Raw genomic sequence first — 15,004 nt, 5'->3', positions numbered from 1 at the left:
ATACAAGTGTTGGCATAATGGCCATTTAAAGCACAGACCCACCACACTGTCACGGTAAATGATACTACTGCTACAAACACTGGAGGATATCTGAGACTTCTCAAGCAGAAACACAAGCCAGGTGTGCTGTGTGGTTCTGCCAGACCAAAATGGTTGTCTACTCGTCACAGAGTGTCATCCAAGAGAGCCAAAGACAGGATGAGTCATGCAGGAAGAAAACCCTCTACCTGACAGACTTCTCTCCTCTCACACATTCCTGCCTGGCAGCTCTGAAATACTGTGACATGGGTCTACACAGCCTGTCCATTTGGATCACACAGCCGCCGCTCTACTGGTCACAGTTTGTCTTTTGCTATCTGCTCTGACTCCCCCCCGCTCTGGTGTCCTCTCTCCCCTCCAGGCGTACAATACTGAGCTGAATTAAATGATGCAGGGACACAACACACATACTTACAGATTCAAATATACACAGACAGGGACAAAGAAAATGGAGAGGAGCGAGGAAGAGACTCACAGAGGGATGCATATTGGATCTGAACAAAGCATTGCAGGATGTATGAAAGCCTGTGTTTGGACAGGCAGAGAATGCAAAGCAGGCTTTACACCAAACCCTGAAAACGGAGGTTACTGAATCATCTCCTGCAGGGAGAGCTGAGCAGAGGCGCTCGCAGCCAAAACAGAAGCTCCTCTGAGAAGCGAAATGTGTTTGAGCTGAATAAAAGACGCTAGAAACCGGCAATCTGTAGAAATCAAGCGCAACACAAATGAAATGCGAAAATAATCATGTTAATAAAGCAAAGCTACCGTATCTGCTGTATGAGAGGACAGCAAAATCCGATTTGAACAACAGGCGAAAAGAGAAAAATAAGCGTGAGGTGTGCCTGCAGCCAGCAGCCTCAAGGGAGAAAAAAGAGATTTCAAGACATCCTTCAACCTGTCAGCTCAAAGTGAGTAAGTGTCAGAGTAGAAGATAGAGGAATAGATGCTGTGATTGTTAAATGATGACGAAACGGCCTCGGTTGACCTCTACCGCTCTAATTTTTTCAGCGATTCTCTTGAATTTCTTGATCTCATCATAATGCATTAGTTGCAGCAGTGGAATTACCTAAATACTACTCCTGGCTTTATTTTAGGCCCCTTCTACTTTCGATGACGCACTATGAAAATGAGATTGCTTAGGGGATTATCCTGTAAAATGGCAAAAACAGAATGAGTCTGTCAGGTAAGTAGGCTACAGAAGATGGATGGCATTGAAACACCCCGAGCATAGCTCAGAGGCAGACAATGCATCTGTAATTGGATATAAAAATGAGAAAGAAAAGTGTCAAAGAGGTGGAGTCATGATGTAATTCTTTAAGTATTCACACTAATGTTTGCATTTTTCAAAGATGCACATATGTACTTATACATATATGCTATTTATCCATGATGGTTTTTGGATGGATTACCTTGAAATTTGGTTCAAATATTTATACCTCCAATTGACTTTGTTGATGAAATGTCTCAACAGCTATTGGATGGATTAGCATAAAATCTGTTCCAGACATTTACTTTGTTGAGCCTCTGACATGTTCATGTAGCGCCATTATCAGGTCAAAATTTGAATTTGTCCCGCACTGATTTATATCCACATACCTGCAGAAGTTTAGTTTGTGTTTCCAAATGTTAGCAAGCTAACACACTAAACTAAGTTAGCACTGTCACTGTGAGTTGCCATGCTAGCGAGTAAAGATCATAAATGTAGTTATGTATTTCCTCATCTATTTCATTCCGTGTAAACACTAAAGTATAAGGTATATTTTTACAGCAGATCATGTATCATATTCAGATTTTAAAACCACACAATCCAAATGTTTTATTGCTCTCATGTATTTGTTTCCTTTTGTTTTCTTCCCTACTTTGATGCATTTGTTTGTGTTGTTTGATGCTATGTGTTGGCTGGACATGAACTACAGTTTCTTGTCTTTTCTATACATGCTTTTGCATACTGTGTGTGTCCCATACCCATATGGGACCCTTTGTATCCCATTTATCTGAAAGCTACTCTGTAACTCACTGTTACAGATGGGTTACAACACTATTTAATTACTTTTTATATTGTGCTTCTGCAAGCCACAGCACTTTCTGTGAGTATATTTTTATATCTGATTTCATGTGCATATACTTGGTATGTGGCCTTTATAATTTCACATATGTATGTTGTTTACTTTATGTTGTTAATGAAACTTTAATGTTTCTATATAGCTTATTAAACTTGTAATCTCTTCGTCTTAATCTAAATTCCCATCTGTATTTACATACTACTCCCTCCAGGATGATCATTAAAGTTTCATCTCCTCTTTTATGTTCCCACAAATAAGCTTACTGTGTATTCTGTGTGTGTGTGTCGGGGTTATTACAATTCTGGGTAGCACATTACACAAGACAGCCATTGTGCAGCAACAGTTTCATTAAAATGAAACACTGCAGCAGCTGATTCAGCCGATCATAAAAAAAACTTCAACCAGAAAGAAAGAACTAATCAGTGAAATCACCACCTGCAGGGACTGGCTGGGAATGAAAAATGTCTGGGTTTCAGTGGCACATGGTTCAAATCCACTGCGGGAGATGTGCTCATCAGAGGTCTTTTTCGGTACAATCAAGCACAAAATTGGATAAATTCCCAAATAGCTTATTTTTACATCATCCTGGTTGATTTCCCAATAAAATGCTACATAAATCCTGTTTAGTCTTGAAGGACCTGGATTTTGGACTTTACCACCAGAATGGAAAAGCTGCATAAAAAACAACACTTGTCTAAGAAATCCAAGTTGTGGATCCCTGCCAAAATGTAATGAACAGTTGTTGGGTCCTAGGTCTGCTGGTCCACAACATTAAATCCGCCTCTGCTCATAACTTTTCAGATTATTAAAAATGTTCAACAAGCATGTAAACACAGCCTCTTTCCAGAAAGAAGTGAAGATGCAGGAAGGTTGAGTACACATGGATGAATCTATCCATGATGCATGCAACAAAAATATATCAAAACAAGATAGTTTTTCTTTCATTTACTTCAGTCCTGACACATAGATGTAAGATTAAGGGGAATGAAGACAGACAAGGGGATGGAGGGGATTACCTTACAGACACTGATGAGCAGACACTGTCATTCTGTCACCGACAGCTCAGACAAATAAAACCAGCAGGGAATGACGTGTGGGAGTGTGTCTGTTTGCTATTGTACTCCTATCTTTGTGAGGGCCAGCTTCAGCTTTAAACCTAAATATCCATGACAGCTTTGGAACGTAAGTTTTAGCCATCCGTGTTTAAAGGGAAAAGCGGATGAGTGGGACGAAAGGCCCTGAAGGAATCTTCACTAAACTCGTATCTGCTGCTTCCGCATGTGACTTTGTTTTGTGTAGGGGAGATAAAATGCTGTAATGAGCCACATGTACAAGATACTGAAAGTTAACAAAAAAGGCAAGGAATTGAAAATGGAAGTGGATGAGCAAGTCAAATTAAAACGCACAAATCCTCCTTTCTGCTTCCTGCTGGACTCGCTGAATTAAAATCTTCACGACACATTACAACTCTGGTCGCCAATGTAAACGTTTATTATATATCTTAAAGAATAGCTTGACATTTTAGGAAATGTGCTAATTTGCTTTCTTGCCGAGAGTTAGATGAGAAAATTGATACCATTTTTATATCTGTTCCTTCAATATGGAGCTACAAACAGAAGCTGGTTGGCTTAGCTTTGCCTAACGACTGCAAACAGGGGGTAACAGCAAACCTGGCTCTGTCCAAAGGTAATTAGCTAAGCTAGGCTAATCAGCTGTTGGCCGTAGCTTCATATTGAGTGGAAAGACATGAGAGTGTTTTGGGGCAAAGTACCGTTTTTTTCCCCAAAAATGTCAAAAATGTCCTTTAAATGCTAAAATTCAATTTACTATGTCATGATATGCATATATAATTGTACCAGCAAGATTTATGATAATCCTCATGACCTTTCTTAACAAAATTTGTTAAAGAGACTTGATTTTCCATTTGGCAAAACACAGTCACCCCAGGTTCAATCCATGCGGAGTGGAATCGAGCAACATAATAAGCTAGCAGCCTTATAATGAATAAATGTCTCACTTTCATACAAACATGGTTTACCTCCCATGGCAATTTATTATGGCATTAAACTGCGGGAGCAGCCAGCACCATGAATTTCCTTTCAGGCTCAATCTGTCAATTCGCCTCATTATTTAAGTTCATGTCATCAAATAACAAAAATGTGGATTAACACACAGCAAATTTGTCAGCATCAACAGCTCAAATCAATAAACAATGCGGCAATTGAGTTGGCACTCGCCTGAGCTGCCTGGAGGCACACTCAGTCACCATAAAAAATGAGACTCGTGCACAAACTCGTGCAGTTTTACATGTGTGAGATGTAAATGGAGGTTGAGTGATGCTGAGGGCGCTGTCAGGTGGAGGTGGAGTAAAGGAGCAGTATGAAGAAAGGTTGAATTTTTCTTTTTTCTTTTTTCTTATAACAGTCAAGTGGAGGGTAATTAGAATTCATCTGATTCTTGAGTAAAAATAAGAAGTGAAAGCCATCCTGAATAAATAATCCTGCTGCTGCTAGCCAGTGAACACCTATGAAAGAGATGAAACACTTTGAAACGCTGAGAGATCCATTATGCATCTAAAGATATATGTTTATGAGATGACACAGCACAGAGTATTCTCATCGCTCTGTGAGCCTAATTTGACACATCAACACAATTTAATCCCAGACTTTCTTCTATCATCAGGGTTAAAAGATCAAGAAATGTCATTTTATGAATCAGATTTTCAAATGCAAACACACACGGCTTCAGAAATCTAAATATTGTCTTCAGTAACAAAACTGACACTGTTATCTTCAACCCAAAACAAAGCCAGAGTTTTCTGGATGAAGCACAGTGTTTCATCTCGTTAAACAAATATGTAAAATGCAGTCTTCAATCCCGCTGAGCTTTCTCAGCAAACTGATGAAGATGTGATGTGTTATTGGCAAAGTCATGAAATGTGAGCAAAATATTGAGAAGAGCCTGCAATACTGAAGTGTGCACAAATTATTCAGTAAAAGGTCTTTTAGTGGAGAAGCAACATCAAAGAAAATAAATGCATGGCGCTCTTCGCAAGAAGAGCTAAAAAAGCCTTTATTCTATGGATCCATCAGTCCAAAACATCAAGGCCCATCATCTGAAACAACAGGAGATTGGTGGATCGTTGCCACCTGAAGTTGTGAACATGGAAGAGGAGTGCTATAAAATCAGGGCTGTGAGCCAACAGCAACGAGGGAGATGGACGACCTGGGAGGCTGTGATTAACGGGGCCCCAAGCCAGGCTCAGCTTCCTGATCAGGGCCTGTACGATGCATTCACCTAACCAGAGGAAACGGGGTGCAGAGGCTACACTGGAAACATCCATTCAGTGATTCCTGAAGTCATGTGGTATCACAGGCTCCAATAGTATCCTAGCCAGCTGCAGGGGGTGTAGGGAGACGTCTCTGCCACTGCTCCACCACCTTGAGATGTTCTGGAGTTAAAGGAGCAACATCAGTGAAGGATGGCTCCCGGCCGACAAACCTGCAGCCGGCACGATGGCACCGTCCGGGCTGCATCAGGTAGAGATGCCCAGCAGGTGGACCCACCTGTGCTTACATCTATTGGTTTGTTCAAAGAAAAACTCCTGACCACCCCGGTGTGTTTCCGCATGCGGCACCCGCACTGAGCACAAAGCTTCAATTCAAAAGTTGAAAAGTGCATTGAGTGAATAAAAGAATTAACATTTTCATAAGAAGACTGCTTTGCATTTTATTTTTCTTTCTTCAGCGTGAGCTTCAAATGTCTTCTTATCTCCTTCCTTTCATTTGAACACTCACATTTGAGAGCTTTTGTGTCTGTATTGCAGATAAACTGCAGTTTACCTGCCACTGGAAAATTAACGTTTTATGCTCAACAGCGGAGGTGACGCTAGAGGTGGACGTGTCGTGAAGCCGCTAAATATCTTCACTTTGATCTGCCTGCGTGTCTGCACGTCTGCCTGAGACTCACTCCTGTGATACACTTCTGTTTTCATCAGCACTGCAGGCCAGCTCATGGGGGCTGTGACGATGTGTGGGGGCTTTGGCAGGGGCAGCTGTGTGGATGTCAGAGGAGATGATCAACAGAGACGACGGCATCAAACCATCCAGCCAACAGCTGTGCTGCTTCCACACCATGTCGCACAAACACTGACTGACGCTCAACATCAAGTCAAGTTCAGCCTCTGTTCTCATTAGAAACAACACACACAGATGTTGATGGATTTCTTATCTGCTTCCCTGTTCTACAGCAAGATTCACATTGTTAATATTTTACCATCTGTAAATAGGTTTTTGGTACAGAACAAAGTCCGTTCTTAGCATCAAGTTTAGTGTTGGTGTCTAATGCTCAGATTTGTATTCTTTATGTTCCTTCCTTTACTGCTTTATTTATTGGACATTTGGATGAGAAAAAACAGCAAAAAAAAACTTTTTGCCAGTGTTAAACTGCATATTATTTAGGGAATGTTCTTGTATGACTGCTTCTGTTCAAACACTTTAATACTCCAGAGCTCAATACCTAAACTCTGGTATTTTATTGGCACTAGTAACAAAAAATTTCAAATGAACTATCTGCTGTAATCAACCGCTTTAGGAGACCAAAGTAGCTGAAGAAATTAACATATTCTTAAATAAAGTCATGGTATTTGATGTTTAGTTGCAAATCCTTTACAATCAATGGCTAAAGTCTTAAAGGCTTAAAGTCCCTGACCCAGCAGACACTTGGCGTCTGTCCTAATGAGGCTCTGCCAGACCTACACGCATTTTCACTTCTTGCTTTAGGGCTGTTTTGCTTTCAGTCTGGTTCTTCAAGAAGTGAAACACACCACTCCTTGGTCGCTCTGGCTTAATGTTTAGGGTCACTGCTGCAGCCTCCCAAAATTGGGGGATGATGTATAAAAATGGTGACTAGTCCTGTACTGTTGACCCTACTGATGTCAGAGTGACGGGTCACCACAGCGCTCCAAGCAGTTAGGGGTTAAATGCCTTGCTAATGGGCACCACCGCAGTGCCATGGAGGTGAATTGGCACTTCTCTGGGTACCTGGTTGAAGTCCATGCTGGGCTCAAACCGGCCCAAAGCCAAGTCCTTATGGACTGAGCCGCTGCTGCCCCACTTGTGGTCATTGTTTCATTTCAAATCAAATCGAGTGGATTACAGAGGAAAAACAGCAGAAAATGTTATACAATACTTGTGGACTGGGCTTGTGGACGCATTTTTATGCTGTGAACACAAAGCTCTGCACAGCAGCCTTTGATCAGCTTGAAGCAGCTCTACACTGCCACTGGCCATGTCTCAAAAAAGACACAGAAAGAGCATCACAATATGGCCATTTCCTAAATTCAAATCCCAAATTTATTGTTGAGATGCATCATCTCATTTCAAGAGGCATCTGACAAGATATGACATTTACTAAGAAATATTTATGTAGGGACAGTGCACGAGCAAGAAAGATGATAAGAAAGTATAAAACACACAACACTAACAGCCCAGGCTCATCTTTTTAGCAAAAAACTGAGCAAATTCCTGACAGTCTTGATACATTTTCATGGTTTTTGTGGGTCCGCTGGGTTGCATAGAGTAGATGAAAGCATCCATCATAACCACATAAATAAAACCCCCTCAAGCTTATTGTGATGGTTTGAGTGGTAGGCCAATAATATGACAAACACCCCCTCAATCACTCTCCAGTCTAAATCCTTTACTTTCCCTTTTCTATAAAAAGATTAAATTACTTTGGCTAAAGAAAAGATATATCCAGCGTGCCTGGTGGAAATAAAAACGTATATGCAGTTACATGCAGCTAAGATTGAGAGTTGCAGTGTTGCAGTTAGCAAGCGGCTGCAGTGAGCCATAATTTCAACAACCCTTTTATGACCTTGATCTGGTTTCCCTTTTAAGGGAGGCATCCTTCATACTGAGCATATGTTTATGTTTGGAATAACTTGCTCTGTTGCCTTTTCTGCAGAGCTGAGCTCCTCTTTCCCCCTGACCTCAGACAATAAAGTCGCATAGCAACCGCATCGAAAAAAACACCCCTCACACACCTCCTCCTCTCTGTTCTGGCTTTATTTTCTCTTACAAAGTTAAACTAGCTTTGTTGTATTTCATCTTTCAATGAGGAGCTTCATTATTGATTGCAACAGCCAAGCTTTCATGCAACTTGAAAGGATAATGCAAGGTTTTTCACAACCCAAGACCTCAAAAACACTGGCCTGCCTCAAAGTCCCTCTAATGTTGTGCATCACTGAGAGATGACAAAATGAGATATAAAATGTTTGGTCTCCGTAGAAAAGGGCAGCAAATAATAAGCCAATTAGAGTTAGAAAAAAGAGCCTGAAATGAAAGATGAGAACAAAAACTGAGCGGTACCTTACAAACATCTAGACTCAAATGTGTCACGAGGTAAGCTCTACCTCATGACACATGGATATAGGAACTTCAAAATGACTTATTCTACTCGAAACTGCCCAATTCATAACTAAAATACAATGCATTACACTGATTGGCTACAGCAAACCACAACAAGCATAATACAGAGATTAGGCTTTGTTTCCAAACCCTCAATGCTGTATGGCACAAGGTTGAAATGACAGTGGTGAGATTAAAATGATATATCGCCCTTAAAAACTACATCTGCTCATGGTGCTTTTGTTCTGGGAGTTTCTGTCTGTTTTTAATTTGAAGCTACAGCTAGCAGCTGATTAGCTTATCTTAGCACAAAGGCTGAGAACATGTGGAAACAGCCAGCTTTGCTCTGCCCTACAGCAGTTCTCAAGCTTGTGAACACGTTACTTCATGTTTGTTTAATTAATTCTTGTGACATATAATGAAAGCTGAAGCTTCAGCCATTAGCCTTTTAGTTTAGCTTCGAAAACAGACTGGAAACAGTTAGCCTGACTCAAGGTAATGAAATCACCTACCAGAACCTCTAAAGCTCGCTAACTAACACATTATACAGAAAGCAAAGTGTAAAAACAACATTTTGTGGGTTTTTGGGGTTTTTGAAGTGCTAGCAATCACATTTCATTTTCCCCTAACTGCTAAGACTAACTGCTTCCAATCTTTATGCTCAACTAAGCTAACTAAGCTTGTTGTATTAGAGCTTCATATTTACTGATCAAACATGAGGGAGTCAATTGTCTAATCTAACTCCTGGCAAGAAAGCAAATCTCTCAACATGTCAAACTATTCTTTCAATTTTTGAACTCAATAGCACGAATTGCAACCACACACGAGAAACATTTGGTCTTTTCTTTGCTTTTGTTTGCTGTTGCAGTCTCTCATGCTATTTGATGGAGAGAGACACAGGACATCTCAGTTCGTCATTGTCCCTTCACATTCAGTGAAGAGATAGCTTGTGGGATCTCAAGCTGCAGATAGTGTGAGGATGATGAGGTAGTACATCTGTTAACGTAAAGCACACGCACATATCATCTTATCCCCTGGTGATTCCTTAACGTTGACAGGCGCCTTGACTTTGGTCTCACAAAATGCATTTCGAGCAGTGCACAGCTCTGCCCCGTGACAGCTGTGATAAGGATAAATATTTCATGCTTTCTAGGAGCGTGTGCAGCGAACGGGCCCTTTTTTGGCAAACAGAATATGCAAGGGAAAGGCACCGAGGGGAAATCAAAATTAAGGGAGGGAAGCGAATGAATTTTTGATTGAGGCAGTAAGAGTGAAAGGAAGATGAGATAAACAAAGTAAGAGTGAATGACAGGAGAGAATAAAAAAAGTTACATATGATGTTAAATGCCACGTTATACCGCAGCACTTAAGATTTCCTCTAAGGACAAAAAGTCTTTTCCAGCACGTTCCAGATGGCCTCTAATCCACTCAGCCACATTTTCAGCATGTTTTTATGTGATGTGAAGGAACGTTGAACACCAGAAACTCTCATTACACCCCTGGCTATTGACTGACTTTTTATAATAATAACACATAATTGATTAGTATCTCTACCATCAGTCTCTAGGGGGATAAGAACTTGGAGTGGATAATTGGTGGGATAAGTATTCCTCTTATCCACTGATGAACTCCTCCTGGGACTGTGAAAAGGCTAGTAGTCGACCAAGCTCTCAAGTGCGTCTATTTGTGGTCAATCTTCAGCAGTAAAGTGGACAGAGAAACTGGTTTTTAAACACTGAGGAATGGTGAAGGTTAATGTATGATCCTTTTGTTGCTCATCCTCCATGGTTTGTTCTGAAGTCAGATGTCACCCAATTCAGTCATAACAGCAATCCACAGGTGAACATTCATTTACACCAACCCACACCAGAGCATAAAGCACTGACCAGAAAATTCTCCTGGGTCATCCCCGGCTTGTTTAAGTAATTTTTCCAAGTAAAAACGCCAAATATTCCTCAGTTCCAGCTTCTCAATTGTGGCAATTTGCTGCTTTTCTTTGTCTTAGACTATAGTTGATGGAAAAGTTTTAGTGTTTCTTGGGTAAAACAAGACATTTAAAGATGCTTTAAGAAACTAAAGGGCATTTTATTCTGATGTTTTCTGGACAAAATGATTAATCAAGACGATAAATGGCAGATTATCCAACTACGCGAATAACTGCTCTGTATTTGGTTGGTGAGTAAAGAAAGCAGTTGTTGGACAGACAACATTGTAGTGGTGCTGATACTGTTATATAAAGCATACATGAGATATACGTCTGTAAGCCAAGGAGAATCCGGGACCCCTGGAGCTAAAACTGGTCCGTCAAAGAGCATCAGACCACTCAAAGTGGCTTCTTTCTACACAACAGAGCATATTGCGATCCCTCGTTCTGTTTAATTTCAACATTTTTCTTCCCTGCACTGTTTGGCTGTGTGTAGCGTCTGTATCGCTGCCAGATGCTCAAGAATCTTCCTGTTTTTGTTTTTCTGGACTCGCCCCAAATACTACTAATGGACTGCAAATGGATGCATTTATATAGCGCTTATCTAGTCTACTTTAACTACTCAAAGTGCTTTACCTGCTCTACTTGCTGAGTCACAGGCATCAGTTTGTCCAAATACGACTTCTCTGTGGGTCTTTACTGGTTTTCTTTTGGTTGTCTTGGGGCCTGCACTACGCAGAAAATTCAACACAGGATATCTTTTTATCATCCGGCTTCACTAATCCTACAACTGCAATTACACTGAGCGGTCACAATTTTCCCAATGAGCATGTTCACATAAAACGGGCAGTGTTTGTGGCACATGACCAATCGGTAACATGGACAAGAGTACTGGCAGCAGAGCGGCATATTTTACAAATGAAGAGAATATAATAGACAAATACAAGGAAGTTAAACACATAATCCAGGCTAAAAGCAACACAGTCACAGCTGCCAAATGCAGGAGAATAAGCGAGCAAAATATTGCTGACTGTGTGAATGTGTAAATTAACAGGCTTATAATATCACTGCCCGATCAGTAAGGCGCCAGTAAATCTGAGTATAATTATATCTGTGCATGTCATTAAATGAACGTGTTGCTTCAACATACTTCAACAATTTTTATTCTTTCAGCTGCAACCTTGGCAGTGCCAAATGGACTTGGGAGCAAACAAAAATAAATATAAAACCTCTCGAGCACCTCTTGGGCAGCGATGAGATTTAGCTCCAGCAACTTGGATACAAAAGCATAACCCATGACAATGACTGCATGTTACATTTCTTTAAGATCCTGTGGTGGAAAAGGGCTCAAAGAGTCACAAGAATTTCAGATCATTTCTGAGGATATTACTGCTGGAGAAAGAGAAGAACTACATGGTAAACACAGGATAAAATGGGGAAAATAAAGTGTAATACTAACCTCTGGCATCAAAGAACTCCTCATCGGAGCTGTCGACCGATTCTTGTGCGATATTCTGCAGACACCAATGAGTGGCGCTGTGCTTTCGTGATCCTGTGGGTCAGAAAAATAAAGTCAGATAGAAAATCTGCTTTCAGGCTGGAGGAATGACAAGCAGGGTCGTGCCATTAATCACGAAACTCAAGGATAGACAAATCAAGCGTATTTATATTTTTCCTCTCGGTTGATAACTCTCAAAATTTCAGAGTGAAAAGCAAAGCGTGAATGCCCCAGGTGGGGATAGATGGCCTTTCAAGTATCACAGCAGGTGAAAAGGCCCGAATGGACTTTCCTTTGAGCCGTGTCATAGCACACAAGTGTCTCAGCAAGGAAGCCAGGCTGAGTTTTTTTTATGACCTTCTGATACAAGAGCAGGGATAAAAAGGGATTTAGAGCACTTTCCATTTGTTGACAATATTCACTCTCAAGTACCCAGATATAAAACCATGGCAAACCACCAGTACAGCACACGATGAAGCAGAAAGTGGTGGTAAAAAGGCCAGGTGAAACTGAGAAAACAAGCTCAGGTTGTTATTAATAAACTCAATTAAGTAATGATACTGTAGTTTAGCACAAGATTATTACAACTTGCAGGAACTCTTTTCAAGTGCAATTATGCTTAATTGTCAGGCTCTGAGTACCGTTCATTTAAAAGGTTGCTTAAGGCTAAAAAGCAGCGTTTTCCAAAAGACTTGTTGCACCTGTAACCACATCCAACAGTGATGTCATGGTTTCTCAGAGTGCACCTGTACATCACTGCGTCAAGGTGAAAAAAGAAACCACTAGAGGTCACCAAAAACAAGACTTTCAGTGGATGTTGAGTTACTCTTTAATGTCATTAAAAGTCGAAGGGGCTCCTCCTCATCTCATCTTGAAGCTTCATTTTCCCATTTTCATTCGAGTTCATTGCATCCTTCCTGACATGTCAGATAAGACACAGTGTGGCTGTGGACTTCCCATTGTTCCAACTGCCCATTATTCTGAAACCACAATAGTCCAAAAAATGTCCCACTGGCCCGAAAGCCTCGTCCAAAGATCCAGAGCTCCAAAAATACACATTCCCCCTTGATTTTTTTTCTCACCCACGTTCCACGAAGCCCCATCGGACTCAGTGTCTAGTGTTCGCTGCTTGGTTAGACAGTTGACTCAGAGCAGGTCTTCACAGAATATGGGTGGAAAAAATGCAAAGGAGAGTATGAATTTTTCAGAGCAATGTCCGTTTTGTTTTCGGGATAACTTTTACTTTCATTTTTACTTGAATACAGGATTTTCTGAATCTGAATAGCCTACTTCTTCCACCAATGTAAAATTTGGACGAATGACTCAGTATCCTTTCTGACCAGGAGAATCATAACATCCTACACATAAAAAGCCAACATGACTACCAAGTTAGGGAAACGATGACGCCATCTCTTCAGCCTCTAACTTAGCAGTAACTCTGTCCATCAACAAATCGTTCTCCAGGATCCCTGAACCACTACAGTCTTTAACCCTGTCATCTTGGCCTACACTGGATGACGAGTGGGGGGGCTTGGCAAGGATTAGTTCAATCCTTGTGTGAGCATTGACTGTGCATCAATATACAGACCAGCAAACAGCTGCATTTCTCCTGAATCTTTCACAGCAATCCCTTATATACCATCCCTGAATACTAATTTGTGCCAGCTAAATTGCCAGTAGGGGACCTCAACTTACATACAAAGGGCGATCTGGTCAAATTACACAATTCTCTGCAGACAAACAAATAATTAGTGCACAAAACATTAAAATGATTACCATTTTCAGGAAAACACCATCCACTTACGTTTCATACTTAAACACCAGCTGAGTATGAAATACACAATGAAATGGAGGAACATTTACGTCACACAAACCTCTTGCTATGCCTGTCAAGCACCTGTCATGCTAAGTTAGTTACAGACATGCTAATGTTTGCAACCTGCATTAGAGCAGACAAAAACACACTGCAAAGGACAAACTTTTAGGCCTGGGTGCTTGCAAATTTCTGACCATTCACACTCTTATGTGACAGTGCTGAGTGCTCCATGGGCACATGTCGAGTGGGAAGAGGAGCTGATGGCGTGCGCAGCATGAGCAAAGGAAAGGAACTAAAGGAACTGCCATCATGGGATCTGATTTGTTGAGTGCACTGAATACACTGTGGGTGACCTTATGAGGCTTTTCAAGTGATTTTGAAGTACTGTTTTTCAATGGATCCACTGTCAGCAGATACCCATGTGTATTCTGTGGATGTTAGTGGCTCGCTCAGTTTACTCCCGCAGCTGCACAAACACTTCAATGTCTTAAGGTTTAGGAAATCTAACCATTTGCGTGGCTTGAGCCTCACACTGGAGGGCCTATCACCAAGCAATGCCTTCCCCACTGGGTAATGGAAATGATTGCTGCAGCACCCCGCAGGGCATTGCAGTACACTGTATCCCCACAGATACTGAGTGAATGTTGAAAGAACTACAGATTATGATCCCACAAACAGCAGGAAGGCAAATCTGAACAGACCATCCTGCTCGTACCTGGAAGACAGGACAGGAATAGGAACATTTTGAGAATAAGGAGAGGATGCCCCTCCTCTTCGCATCTACAAGCCAATCACTGTAAGTTGGCATGTTGCTTCAGGTTGCTGAGGACCACAGGGGGGAGAGTGCTCCTTCATTCATGTGTATATGTGTACTGATAGGATAAAAATGCGTACAGATGGAGAGGGAGAGGAGGAGAGGGGAGCTCAGTGCATCATGGGAAATCCCCTGGCAGTCTAGGCATATAGCAGCATAACTAACGGATGGTTCAGGGCTCACCTGAGCCAGACAAATCTATAAGCTTTATCAAAGAGGCCAATTTTAAGCCTACTCTTGAATGTGGAGAAGACGTCTGCCTCCCAAACCCAAACTGGGAGCTGCTTCTAAAGGAGAGACACTTTCCTCCCATTCTGCTTTGGAGACTCTAGGACCCACAAAAAAAACTGAATTTTTGGAATACAGCATTCTAGTGGAGTAATAGGATACTGTGAGCACTTTGAGATATGATGGTAGCTGACCATTAAGGGCTTTGTGGG

General features: G+C 41.3%; 1 protein-coding gene across 1 annotated transcript in view; it reads right to left on the bottom strand.

The window, feature by feature from the left end:
- pitpnm3 (PITPNM family member 3) overlaps window positions 1–15,004 on the bottom strand; it is an 80,089-nt gene that overhangs the window by 51,781 nt on the left and 13,304 nt on the right. Inside the window, exon 2 of the mRNA XM_076734731.1 lies at window positions 11,896–11,988. Within this exon, the coding sequence (XP_076590846.1) occupies window positions 11,896–11,988 (93 nt within the window). The remainder of the gene's footprint in view (window positions 1–11,895; window positions 11,989–15,004) is intronic.

The sequence above is a fragment of the Chaetodon auriga genome, chromosome 7, assembly GCF_051107435.1.
Source record: "Chaetodon auriga isolate fChaAug3 chromosome 7, fChaAug3.hap1, whole genome shotgun sequence".
NCBI classification, from domain to species: Eukaryota; Metazoa; Chordata; class Actinopteri; order Chaetodontiformes; family Chaetodontidae; genus Chaetodon; species Chaetodon auriga.
The sequence above is the reverse complement of the archived record's forward strand: the minus strand, read 5'-3'. Positions and strand labels throughout refer to the sequence as shown.